At 48.5% G+C, this 13,347-nt stretch overlaps 1 protein-coding gene across 1 annotated transcript in view; it reads right to left on the bottom strand.

Moving 5' to 3' along the window:
- Positions 1–13,347, bottom strand: part of GAB2 (GRB2 associated binding protein 2) — a 161,392-nt gene that overhangs the window by 24,813 nt on the left and 123,232 nt on the right. The window contains exon 3 of the mRNA XM_006272430.4: positions 928–1,165. Coding sequence (XP_006272492.2) covers positions 928–1,165 — 238 coding nt within the window. The remainder of the gene's footprint in view (positions 1–927; positions 1,166–13,347) is intronic.

Genomic DNA, 13,347 nt, shown 5'->3' with positions numbered 1-13,347 from the left:
AAATAGGGCTCCTTTGACAAAGGCAGGCATGGCTGGAGGAAAGCAAGTGGATCCTCAGCCCTTGGTCTGGCAGCTTGATTCTGACAGTGAGTGTTTTTACTGGTAGTGAAAGTCAGCTGCAGCAGGAAGGATCTGTGGAGACTGGAAAAATCCCATACGTTTTGACCCTTCCTCTCTGTCATCCCCTCCTCATTGTTCACACTCACTCAAGCCAGCTCCTCCCTGCTCAAAGCAAGCCTGGCAGCTGGGGCAGGCGGGGGAAGTATACCCTTCTTCCTCTAAACACTGCACTGGATATGATGGATAACCACAATCAGAGCAGGGTCTGGATGCAGGCAGGTTTGCACAGTCTCTGTCTGACGTGCCTGAACCAGGTCAGGCTGACCTGCTACCAAATCCACTCTTCTATGTAAATGGAAGACGGGCAGTTGTCTTGGCAGGATAGGCTCACAAAAAGATTAAAACTAGAACTGATATCACTAGTCTGGGGTAACTTCCAAGCGGACAGAGGCCCTCCGACAAAGGAGGCATGATGACAGGGTGAGAGGGACTGGCCACAGGGCAGCCACAATCTGGCCATCCCTAGCTGGGGACATAATGTATATTAGCCCTGAGGCTGCTCTACATTATGCCACAAGTCAAACCACTTCACAACTACCAGAAGGCACATTAGGGAGAGCCCAGAGCATTCATTACTGTTCCTTCCCCTCAGCTGCCTACATTCCCTGAGGCACTGGGGCTGCTCTTCTGCCCCGATTCAAGAACAAATCCCACCCAGATCAGTGGAAGATGTGTCAGCTTAAGTGACCTGCCCAAGGCCAGACAACCAGTGGCAGGGCTGGACACAGAACCCAAAATGCCCGGTGGGCGGCCCAGGAGTGGAATGGCAATCCTGGTGAGATACAGACCACCCCCCCAATCCCGTACCTGGTGTTTTCTGACTTTCTGCTCATGCACTGGTGGAGAAATAGATAGTCTTGCGGGGCGCTGGCCGACAGGGTGGTCTGGATGGGGTTGGCGGGCGAGTCAAATGTAAATAAAGTAGGTTGACTCGAGTGGGAGGGTGCGAAGGACTTCCGCTCTCGGAGCAGGCGATGATTGCTTCCGTTCAGCTCCGCTGGGGAGGAGCGAGGCCCGTGGCTCATGGGGATGTTTCGCAGGGTGTCTGCACAGGGGAAGAACAGGAGGTGGGTTATCATTATATTCGTAGTGCTTTGTATTTCTACCAGCATCAGACAAATGTGGGTCCCCGCTCCTCAGTGAAGACAGTGAGATGCAGAGATTTGCCCAAGGACACTGCCCAATGGGCTGAGGATTGAGCCAGTGCTTGAACTCAGGCTACCCCACTCCACACACCAGGACTCTGCCCACCAGACCAGCCTACTCCCCTACCAAGCCAGCTCTGCCAACCTACCAGCCCTATGTTCCTGGTGGTTACCCAGAGTGTGGCTAAATCCAGGACTTAAGGCTGGTGATTTGGTGCCTTTCCAAAGCACTTGTGATTCACACCAACACTTTCCTTCGCCTTTTCCTTTTGATTCCTCACCAAAGCACCCAGGCATTGGTAGAAAGTGACAAAATTACATAGGAGGCTACTATATTCCTATGCACACGTGTACGTGTACGCATGCGCGCGCACGCACACACACACACACACACACACACACACACAGAGGAAAGTTCCTGCTTTCAAAGACGCATGGATGACCTCCCTGCATACTTTCCTCCTTGTAAGCATTGTTATGAATACCTTCATAAACCATAAAATGTGTCAGTGTCTAATGGCACAGAGATAAGCCAACCCTTGTTCCAGGAGAACAGGTTACTAGTAGTAGAAGGAACTGAGTAGCCGTGAAGTAAACTGTCCAGGAGCCTGATCCAATTAACTGAAGGCCGGGGGGAGGGAAGTTGCCTTGCAGGAGGTTTTCAGCACTTCATGGCAAGAGGAGACAAATGCTCCTCTACTAGCTCCTGTGAAGGTCAAGAGTAACTTCACTGATGTCAGAGAAGTCAATTCCCAGCTGCCTGGTGCCTTTGTAATCATTGCCACCAGTGCTTAAACTTCCCTGGTCTTACCACAGCAGAACACAGCATTGCACACCCCTTTCTTTGCAGGGGTGTAAATGGCTACACCAGATGCAAAGCTGCACACCAGCCCCCCCCCACATCTCTCTCTGGATAGGAAAGTTTACAAATGGGGGCCATAGTAATGGTCTGTATTTCTGTAGCACTGATCATCCAAAGAACCTCCTGGTGCAATTCTGGGCGCCACACTTCAAGAAGGATGCGGATAACCTGGAGAGGGTCCAGAGAGGGCAACTCGTATGGTCAAGGGCCTGCAGACCAAGCCCTACGAGGAGAGACTAGAGAAACTGGACCTTTTCAGCCTCCGCAAGAGAAGGTTGAGAGGCGACCTTGTGGCTGCCTTTAAGTTCATCACGGGGGCACAGAAGCGAATTGGTGAGTATTTATTCACCACGGCGCCCCCGGGGGTTACAAGAAACAATGGCCACAAGCTAGCAGAGAGCAGATTTAGACTGGACATTAGGAAGAACTTCTTCACAGTTCGAGTGGCCACGGTTTAGAACGGGCTCCCAAGGGAGGTGGTGCTCTCCCCTACCCTGGGGGTCTTCAAGAGGAGGTTAGACGAGTATCTAGCTGGGGTCATCTAGACCCAGCACTCTTTCCTGCTTATGCAGGGGGTCGGACTCGATGATCTGCTGAGGTCCCTTCCGACCCTAACATCTATGAATCTATGAATCTATGCTTTAGAGGTGGGATTTCAGTAAGCCTCACAACATCTTTGCAGGAGTGATTGCTATGTCCAATTTACAGGTGGGTAAATTGAGGCATGGAGTGTTAAAAGCATTTACTTACCCCAAGCCACACAATGAATCAGAGACAGGAAAGCCTCCCAGGCTCCTGAGTCTCCTCTCTCATTAATTTTGTGCTATCCTTGATTTACACCCATATAAAAGTGGGAGTGGATTCAAGGCCTAACTCTACATCTCATTTCCTCATTGCTATAGGCACTGCCCTCTCTGGGGCTGAAGGAGTAAAAGCCTTTTCAAACACTTTGTGCTGTTTCCGTCTAACACACCCCTAGGGAGTGAGAATAATAGCGCTGACATTCCAGCGCGCTGCTAAATGTACTCCAAGAGCTTGAACCGGGCATGAATTTTTACAGCCAAGCTGTAAACCCCATAAAAAATAAGCTGTAGAATATACTGGCAAAGCTGAGCCAGGCTTTGGGAGAGCAGTTCCAGAGCCGCTGTGCCACGCTTGTAACCAGGGCATGTATAAAACCATCATCATATGGCACTGAAGGCACTTGTTTCATGACTTTAACTTGTTTGTTACCGATGGAAAATGAATGGGGGGGAGTGCAGTCTCAGAGACACCAATCAATCCCCACCAAGCTGGGGGGTGAAGAGCACAAGCAGCTTGAGGGCCTCCTACACATGGACTGTATGGAGGGACATGATTTTAGAACCAAAGATGGTCTTCTGGTCTGGCCTCCTCCATAGTGCAAGACCCTCGCCCTGTTGTTTCTGCATCGAGCTATTTACGTCTGTTGGCCAGGAGCAGATCAAGTTTGATAAGCTGTGAGCGAATCCCCCTAGCCCTGGGGAAGTGGCTCCAGAAGCTAATTGCTACTGCTCGATTTTGAGAGGATGGATAATTTGGCTTCTACATCCATTTGCCCCTGAACTGTCCTGCTCCGTAGGGCAGGCTGGTGCCAACTGTGGTGTTGGCTTTGGGAGGTGGACAGTTGTACACCAGGGGCTGGACTTCACTCAGGGACTTATGCACATGGGTCAGCATTTCAGAAGCAACAAGCTGCCTGCCAAGCTACAAATAGGTCTCACAAATAAATTTCACAGAAATAACAGGCCCAGCTGTTACCCTGGGAAAGCGACCCGTGAGGTCAAAATCCTGGTAGGCTGGTATTTTTATTAGGTCTACAGTACCTAGAAGAGTATTAGCTGCTTAGGGCCAGATTTCTTGAGCTATGTAGGTGTTTCATGGCATTTGCAAAGTGCTGAGGGTACCTAACTCCCAATGGGAGTTACATAAGGACTCCCTTGGCCACTATGTAAGAAGACTGAGGTCCCAATCCTGACTTCCTGACTCTCCTCTTTGTGCTGCTTTGGTAGTTCAAATCAGCTGAATGAGGGCCCCCATATACAGGGGAGCCTTCAAGCAGAGTCCCCTGGTTGCTAGCCTGTGTGAAAGTCCTGCTTTGTTCCTATAGTTACTAGTGCTAAATAGATTCACTTAGCACATGCTATAATCACACCTTTGCAGCATTGTGCCACTTCAGGGTGCAAGGGGAGGCAGGGCTGTGGAAGCTTTGCCTTTGATAAATGCACTGCGAGATCCTTCCCGGTACATACAAAGTTTACTCACTGGGTGGATCCAGTGCAACTGCAGAATCCCTTGAAACTGCTTAGTAAAACCCCACTCCTGACAGATTTTTCCCACTTTGTGGGTTTTCAGGTGGGCAGTTAGATGCTCTCCCTTACATCTGCGTTTTCTCCCTGCCATCTAAAACAAGATGTGCTCTGCCCAGGAGAAACTAAAAATGTGTCTTGGAGGTGAAGATTTCCCAGCATCCGAGGTTCTTTGGGTAGATCTGATATCTTTTATTAGACCAACTGGGTATAAAAGATATCTTTTTTTTATTAGACCAACTGAGTAATAAAAGATATCACATCTATCCAAAGAACCTTGCCTGCTTATGTCCTTAGATTAACATGGCTACAACCAACAACCCTCCCAGCGTTCAACACATCTTAGCCCTCCCGCTCCTTCCTTCCCAGCTCTCTGGGCTGTCTCACTCTCATTGTGTGCTTTCCAACATGCCTTCTGCCCTGCCAGCCAAACTGGGAAATAATTAACACAATCTGAGGGCTATGGCACTTAAATTAAATATTTCCTGGCTTCCATGAGCACGGCATGAGGCAAGCTCTTATTTAAGGAAAAAACTTGTTTGGGGAAATTCTGAGCTCATGTGTGATGGCAAACAGTAGCGGGGCTGAGGGTTGAATTTGTCCCAGCTCAAAATGAGATTTTGATCAGTCTATACCCCGTTATCTCCCTCTACATTTATTAGTAAATGCCTTCTCCAAACCATTATGTTTGACCTTCAGCTATGGACAGACAAGCCTTGCTCCTCCTCACCTGGAAACGTCCTGACCTAGGATTCCAGAAACTGGGAGATGTGAACAAAGGTTGCCATTCTAGCGGTCCTATTCCTCCTGTGACTCACGGAAAGGAAACCGTGTTTTATAGATTTTCAGCTTTTCTCTCGGTTGTCTTCTTTTACGTTCCCTGAATCTACTGAAGCTTGGGCCCAGATCCGATCTCTGAACACTGAAACCAACATAATTACTCTGGATTTATAATGGTGCAATCAAGAGCAAAACCTCTCTTTTTCTGACATGCCCAGCAGAAAGAAGAAATGTAGCTCAGAACAAAGAATTGCAATTTCTCACAGTCTCCTAAATTGTGTCAAGATATGAAATCGATCTGTTTGCTGTTCTTTCACTGCTGTTATATATTTTTCCTCATTGTACTTCAAATTTCTATTAAGACCAAAAAAAAAAAAAAAAGCATTAATAAAAGCCAACGAGTGTGGCTTTACTTTATTGTTTGGTATGTGCTAAACAAAGACAGGATCAATATTTAAAATTGCCATTAATGGTGTGGGCTGAGAACTTAAAAATCCAAGCCTTGCCTTCTTTCCACAGACATTAAAGTCCTTCCAGCACTTTTCATGGGTATGGACACTTGCTTCAGAGTCCTTTGACAGAACTTTCACCTTATTAAATATTGATGGTGTTGTAATACCCAGAAGTCATGCTTGGGATGCAAGTCGCATTATACTTAGGCCCTGTATACATGGTCCCTGCCACAAGAACCTCAAATCGATGAGCGAGATTCATGGCTGCACTGGTGTCTGCCCCAGGGCAGAGGCAAAGGGAAAGCAACTGTGCCTCCACTGTCTAGTGCTTGCTGAGATCTGGCTAGCTGCATACTTGCTTAGCTCTTCTGAGACTTTACAGAGGCAGAGCACAGTTGAGCTCTGGCCACATCCTAGAACCATCTTCTCCTTTTTCTCGGGCTATTGTAGAGGCGGTACCTTTGTGGAGGTATTTCCCAAAAGGATGCTATGCCTGCCCTGCAGCTCTTTCACATCAACCTAGTAGACCTAAATGAGCAGCAGACTACTGGAAGGGGAAGAAGCATCTCAACTATATGCCATTTTCTATACCTAGAGACATGTCTTGCTGTTATAAGTCAGGAGCCAACATCTCCATCAGCTCTTTGACTTCTGTGGTGCTCCACCTCTTCTGAGATGTCTGCGTGCAAGCAAAAGGCCTGGTTCACAGTGCATTCACACCCAGAGTGCCTCTGCAGCAGGGGGACCCTCCTTTCTGCAGAGCGGAGTAAGGCTTCTGTCTCCTCCTGGCAACTGGAAGAAGGCACATGTAGATACTCCTGCCCTTTCTGTCAGCTGCTGTAGTGACCTCTACAGCTGGTGTCCTCCCAGCCTGCACTTCATGCACAGCTCTGAATGGAGCCCAGAAGTGCATGGATTTGCACATATTCTGTCAGGTTGGCGATGGTGGCTGCTGTCTTGTCGTCACTTCTGATGGCACTGACAGATAGTGTAGACAAGTCCCCAGTTTCACATCTGCCTGCCAGTTTCACATAAGCTGCCCCCCCGGGCTGTCATTTCTACTTGCCAGCCAGCCTTAGCCCTTTCCTATCATGTCTGTGGCATGACAGCAATACAAATGATGCCCTTTGGAATCTAACTAGATCAGTGGTTTTCAACTTTCTAGACTCCGAGAGCCCCTTGTTAGACTCCAGCTCCTTGGAAAATGCCAGCTCTTAGCTTTCATTTGTTTTTTGACTGTGGAAAATTATTAAAGCAATTCTTCTGTTGCAAAGGACTCTGCAAGACCTAAAACCGATCAGCATGGCCTTGACATGATGGCTTCCTATTTGATATTTCTGGGTTGATCTTGTGAATCATGTGTAGGCATTTGTACACCTAACAGTGCTAATATTGTGTGGCAATTTATGGCACTGAGACACCCTGGTTGAGAATCACTGAACTGGACGGTCACTGCTGCTTCACCGAAGTAATGTGCTGCTTTTCAAAATCAGCTGGAGCTGCAGAAGCTGGAGGGTGCACTAAAAAATGAACGGTCATTTAAAGAAGGATTAATTAGCCCATGGCTATGTCCATTATTACAAAGACACCCAACAAAAGGGGGAGGCAGGGCTGACTCGCCCACTCCAGTAAAAGCCTACCCTTTCCCCACGGGAAGGCACTTGATTGATGGCTGCATCGATTTTCAAAATGAATTCCCATCACACTTCTCGCTGTGACCTGGCTGCCGAAAGCATTAACAGGAATGAACTCGGGGCTCCTGCTCTCCATTTGGCTTGTGAGATGAGCTCTGTGAGGGCAGGTGAGAGATGGACTGCTCTGCGGGGCTGGGAGGGTATTTCAAGCACTGGGAAAATAAACCCTGCTGCTGTGCAGTGAAGCTGATGAGGTGCTTTCTGTATTCAACTGAAACGTGTGTCTTAGGCTTTCAGGTCAAACTGCAGCCACGGGCTCTTTTGGGGGCAGGGACAGGCAGGCAGTAGCGTGTGAAGGAATTCACCCGACATGATGAGAATCGAGGTGCTGGAATTAGCTTTGATCAGTGCGAACACAGGTCTAGGAAGGAAAGAAAAGCCATAGCCTTAGTTGTCTCACGCTGGCTGGAAATAGCAGGTGGTATCTTGCATGCAGGGACTGATGCTCAAGAGCTATGGGCTCAGCTCCTGGCTCTGTGTGATTTTGGGCTGGTCAGTTCACTGCTCTGGTACATGAGGACAATGATTTTTCCTCCCTGTCACCCCTGCCTATCTTCTCGATCCTGGGCGTTTAGGGTCAGGAATAGTTTGTACAGTGCCTAGCACAATGGCGCCTCAATCTCAGCTGGTACCTCTGGCACTACCGTAACATGAGTCATAACAAGAGCTGACGGGTTATTCTTTAGCGAGAGCTGAATATTGTTTTTTTCTGCCTTTAAACTCTACACAGCTGGGTATCAGGTGGTATGGCAAGAATGGGGAGGGAAGATTAGTGACTGGCTATAGTGCCTTTCCTTTCCATAGCATCCAAAGCTATGCCATTGTTTGGCTGTTCTTACTGGGCAAAGTCATTACAGTTGGCACTTCTACTGGCATTCACTGGAAGGCATTGCCATGAAGTCTGTCCCTCTTTCTTGACCCCCATGGGTTGTTCACCTAGCTGGGACCATGTGAGGGCAGCTGGTATCTCTGCTGGTTTCTGTGTGGGGCCCCTTTTCTGGGCAGGCAGAGCACAGCAGACTCTGGAGCCTTGTCTGCAATTGGAGGGTTATCTCCAACCCTGGCCTGAAGCCCAGCACAACTCCCCCAGTGGGAAGGGGAAGGCAGTATAGATGGGGTACCAGCACCACATCACTGGATGTGTCCCTCATTGCTAACTCTCACACTCTCAGGATAGAAAGGGCAGGGTGTTCAGCACCTCTATGGGGCAGTGCCAAGCAGTTACATAGGGAACTGTTGTTTCTGTTCCAAGATATTTCAATGCTTTAAAATGCCCAGAAAGCCCCATGCTAGTCAGCCTGATCTTTGCCTTCGCTGGTCCCAGAACGGAGGATTCATTCAGAAAGACCACACTCATTTACCTTCACATGCAGAAGGCTGTGTGTCAACCAGCACCACGCACTCCTTGATCAATGGTACTAGGCAAAGGACGTGGGCTCTAGCAGTACTGCTGTCCATTTTGGCTTTGCTTGGCACATGCAAACGTCAGGCATAGCAGGGAGGGATAAGGTGCTGTTACACACTCCCAGCTCCAGTTGCTGTCCTCTTGGGGGCAGAGTTAAGGTGGCGTGGCTGTGTTGTATGGGAAGTATCCCATACTTTTTCTCCCCCGCTTCCTGCTTTACAGCCTTTGAACATTATGGAATAAAACTCTCATGGTCCAGAAAGTGCACAGGGCAGCACTGGAAGCTTACAACCTTAGCTCCATGTCCAAATCATCACCTACAAGGAGCAGGCTGATTCAGGAGCTGCTTTCATGAGCCCTTTAGGAAACGCAGCCAGACATTCAGCTGGTGTAAACTGGTCGAGCTCAATGGAGCTCCATGTTGCTACACAACCCTCCATCCACTGAGGATTTGGCCATTTGTGGCTCTGAGTCAAGATGTGCACGTTAAGCCACATGTTCTAGTAAGGAAGAAAACAACTGCGACTCCATCCCAGAAGGAAAAATGTGCAAGTGGAAGCAGGGCGAGAAACGGCACTGACTAGGCTGGAAGCCAGGAATTTTTTATGGGTGTTTTTTTAATCTAAAAAAGTAGTATTTCCCTCCTTGCTGACAGCTTTAAATTCCCTTGCTTCAAGCACTTGACTCTTACTATGTACACACATTTTTACACAATGTTCCCCTGCTTATCTGAGTGAAGTAATTACTCAGCCTCCTTTGGAAATTATTGCTCAGAAAGTAGTTTTCAGCCACAGCAGCTGACAGAATGACATTTCTCCCCTGCCTGGAGCCAGATACTGCACCTAAACAGTGCCTGGGTTCACTGACTTGAAAAGGTGGGATAGAAGGGTTGTAGACCCCTTTCAGAGTCAATTATAATCACAAAGCTGTCCTGGGGTGGGGACAGAGTTTGGGGCAGGGGTATCTTCTGCAGTCCTGTAACTGGACAGGGGAACACGCGCATGAGAGAAGACAGATCATGTACAATGAGGTTTGTAAGAGCAGGTCTTTACTCTGCTATGCTCACCATAGCTACACCCGATCGGTATCACAGGCTTGATTCTTCTCTCATTAAGCAAGTCACGCTGCTGTAGGAGTGGGGAAGCAGATCCAACATGCCTGGAGAACAGGGATTCCACTTCCAAGCCATGCTCCGGTTTTGTGGATGAAGCTCAGAAATGCATTTTAATGGGAGCTAAGATCAGTGACAAAACTTGGGTCCGTGGTTTAGTGCAGATTCCAGTCTGAGTGAGCTATGAAGCCATTAGCTCTGGTGGCTTATGACCAAGGGCCTCACTCATACGAAACTTGCCTACAATGAGAAGCTGCCAAGCCCAAAATCCCCTCCTGGCTGACTCCTTATGCGCTGTACTGTCAGCAAATGCATTTCTTGGTGATGACAATCATCTATTACCTCCTGTAAGTGGCCCTCAGGAGGTGTCCACTTTGCTGTGTAGAGAAGACTCCTCTCTCATGGGAGAGACAACAACCAGGGCCCAGTCCCAAGTCATAGGGTCTACTCTAGTCAATGGGAGCTTTGTCCTTGACTTCACTAAGGCCAGGATTTGAAGACAGTCCTAAGGCCTGGAGAAATCCATCATTGCTTCTGCAAAGCCTGAGATGTGGCCAGATGGCAAAGGGTGGGGTTGTCCTTCCAATTACAACCCTATTCTGTAAGACCATAGTAGCATTAGCTAATGCACAGGGAAAAGGTTTGCTGCTTCTTACTGCCTCCCTGTGACAAAAGAAATAACTGGTGTCATGAAGGCAAACAACTTGCCCAGTCCCACGTATGAAGTACCAAGCTGGATGAAGAACCCAGGAGTTTTGAACTCCCTCTACCTTGCCCATTAAAGTGTGTCCTAGGTCTGAGGTTGAATTTATATCCCCTTCCTCTTTGCTATCCAGGCTACAGCCTGCACCTAAAGGGTGAGTCTGACACAGCAACAGGAAAGTGGGACTGCAATGTGCTCAGCAGCACAAGCAATGACAGCAGTGAGGAGGTGGTGGTATAGCTAGAGGACAAGTGCTCCAGACAACGGTTGCTAGTGTGTACTAATGCCCACAATACTGTGATGTTACTGTTGTGGGGTCAGTAGGGGACGTTAGAAAGCACACTAGCGTGTGACACAATCACCCCTTCATTTGGCCATGCAGAAACACCCAGGGGATGACACGAGGGTGCCTGTGACAGGTGTGACTCAAATGAGCTTCTTCAGGAACAAAGGTCCCTTCCATACCAGAGCATCATTGACTCAATGTGCCAAGGGGCACTTCTCTGACCCCAATACACTACAACACACAGGTTCAGGGGAATAAAGTCACCTTGAGAACATTTGCCTAACAGGCGAATGGGAAGAGCCTTCTCCATATTTTCCCCTCTCTTGTTCCTCGTTAACTGACGTTGTGGCTTCTTTTTTCCATTATGCATATCCTCTCATCTGGCTGGGAGCCCTTCAGAGTTTCATTGGATGCCAAGATTTCTCTCTTGTCCCTTTTCTTTGGTGACTGCTTAGATATAGCTGTGGTAATTGTAAACCCAACCCAACTGCTGTGTTGAAACATGAATCCACAGCCCTGAGTGCTGCACTGGAGGAAAATGCTGAAGTTATTGTATTAAGTGAAGGGTGAGAGGTTCTCAAAGTTACAACCAGCATTTCTATCTCCTGGTAGGACACTGTTGTCTGCCTGAGGGCCTTTTACAGCATCCATCCTCATTGTGTCTCAGGGGTGGGATTAGCAAGCTTTAGCTTTACACAAGTTTTAACTGTACCGAAGTATGATCAACAATGGGTCAAGTCACGCTTGGCTTTACTGTGTGAGATGCTGAGCCACCTCATCAGATCCTGCCTTCCATGATGAACGTGTTCTTATTAGTTTCTATCCTTAGCTGGTGAAAACTGGTGTGGCACCCTTGAATTTGCTTGAACTGCACCATTTTACATCAGCTGACGTGTTGGCCCATAGGATCAACCCTCATCCCTTTATGTCCGTTGAAGGGGGCCCAGACGACACAGAAAACTGATAATGTGAGATAGAGCCTTCAACGCCCTGGAGACTGGTTCAAAGGCAGCTCAGGTTCTCACCACTGGGTGCATCTACACATGCGATTAATATGACACAGTAAACTCCAATGCAGTTAGCACCAGAGTTTATTGCTCACGGGCACAGCGTTTGCATATGCACCCAGGACCGCAGAACGCTGAACTAGGGTGGAGCGGCCCTGACTGGCTGGGGGCCCCAGGGGCCAGCTGGCCGGTCCAGGGCTGCTCTGATCTGACTCAATGTGCTATGGAGGGGCTGGCTGGAGCACGAGGGTGCTACAGCGCAGGGCTAGCTGGTAGGCAGCCTCCCCCCACACAGAAGCACCCTTGTGCTCCAGCCAGCCCTGTCAACATCTACACATGCGTTTTGCTGCACATAACTATGCCGCAGTAGGACAGTACTTGTGTTGGTCAGTACTATGCTACAGCAGAGTTAATTAGTTCACCGCGGCCTAATAGCACTGCACATGTAGACACTGAGACTTTACTGCTGAGCTAATCAGTCAGCTCCACAGTGAACTGGTGCAGTGCTCACTTGCACTGGAGGAGTACCTAGAATTGCAACTGCGACATGAGCCCTATGGTGTTAGGTGCTGTACAAACACAAACTGAGAGCGAGCCCCAGCCACAAACCACATACACTATAAACAGATGAGAGATAATGAAGCGGAAGGAAAGAAGCGTTGTCTTCACCACTTTACAGGCGGGGAATTCAGACCCAGAGAGATGCCAGGTCCCTACAAGAAGCCCGAGGCAGAGCCCACCATTGCACCCAGCTGTTCTAAGGCTCTGGCAATTGCTTTGACCTTCCTTAGTAGGTCAGCGTCGAAGGAAAGCAGGTGACCTATGCACGAAACCTGGTGGTCTCAGTCCCATTCCCAGAGCACAGATGTTAATATGCCACTGTAACTGGTGCTCAATCAATGATTGAAATATCCTTTCCTCCCTGGTGATGGTCTGTCTCAATCTGTGCACTGACAGGGCAGCAAGGGGAAGTTTGCATTGTCCCTACCAGTTTTAGGGCTAAATAAAGGGCTCCAGTCTTCTGGACTATCAATTCAGCACCTCTGGAAAGTGTTGGCATTTTGATCCATAAATACGCAGCTCTTCCTGTGAATTTACCTTTGTGTGTGTGTTGCAGGGCAAGCTTTCCAGGGGAGTAGGAGAGAAAAAAGGGCTCAACCTAAGTCAAATCACATACTTTTGTCCACAAGTGTCAGCAGCCTGCTTGTATTTGTCAGAACTCCTAAAAAACTAGGGAAACATGAGACCCTTCTACAGGGCGAGAGCCTCAGGGGAGCATGGGAATGAGGAAAAAAATCACAGGGCTGGAGGGAGAGAGAGAGAGAGAGGGGAGGGAAAGGAGCCAAGTCAGATAATCCTGACCTCAGAGCATTATATATCTCGGTTATTTTAACAGAAATCAATTCTTTGAAGGACACAGAGAGAAAATGGAGAGAGACTGCAATGTAAAAGACA

This window comes from Alligator mississippiensis, chromosome 1, assembly GCF_030867095.1.
Source record: "Alligator mississippiensis isolate rAllMis1 chromosome 1, rAllMis1, whole genome shotgun sequence".
NCBI classification, from domain to species: domain Eukaryota; kingdom Metazoa; phylum Chordata; order Crocodylia; family Alligatoridae; genus Alligator; species Alligator mississippiensis.
Note: the sequence above shows the minus strand (reverse complement) of the source record. Positions and strands in the feature narration are given on the sequence as shown.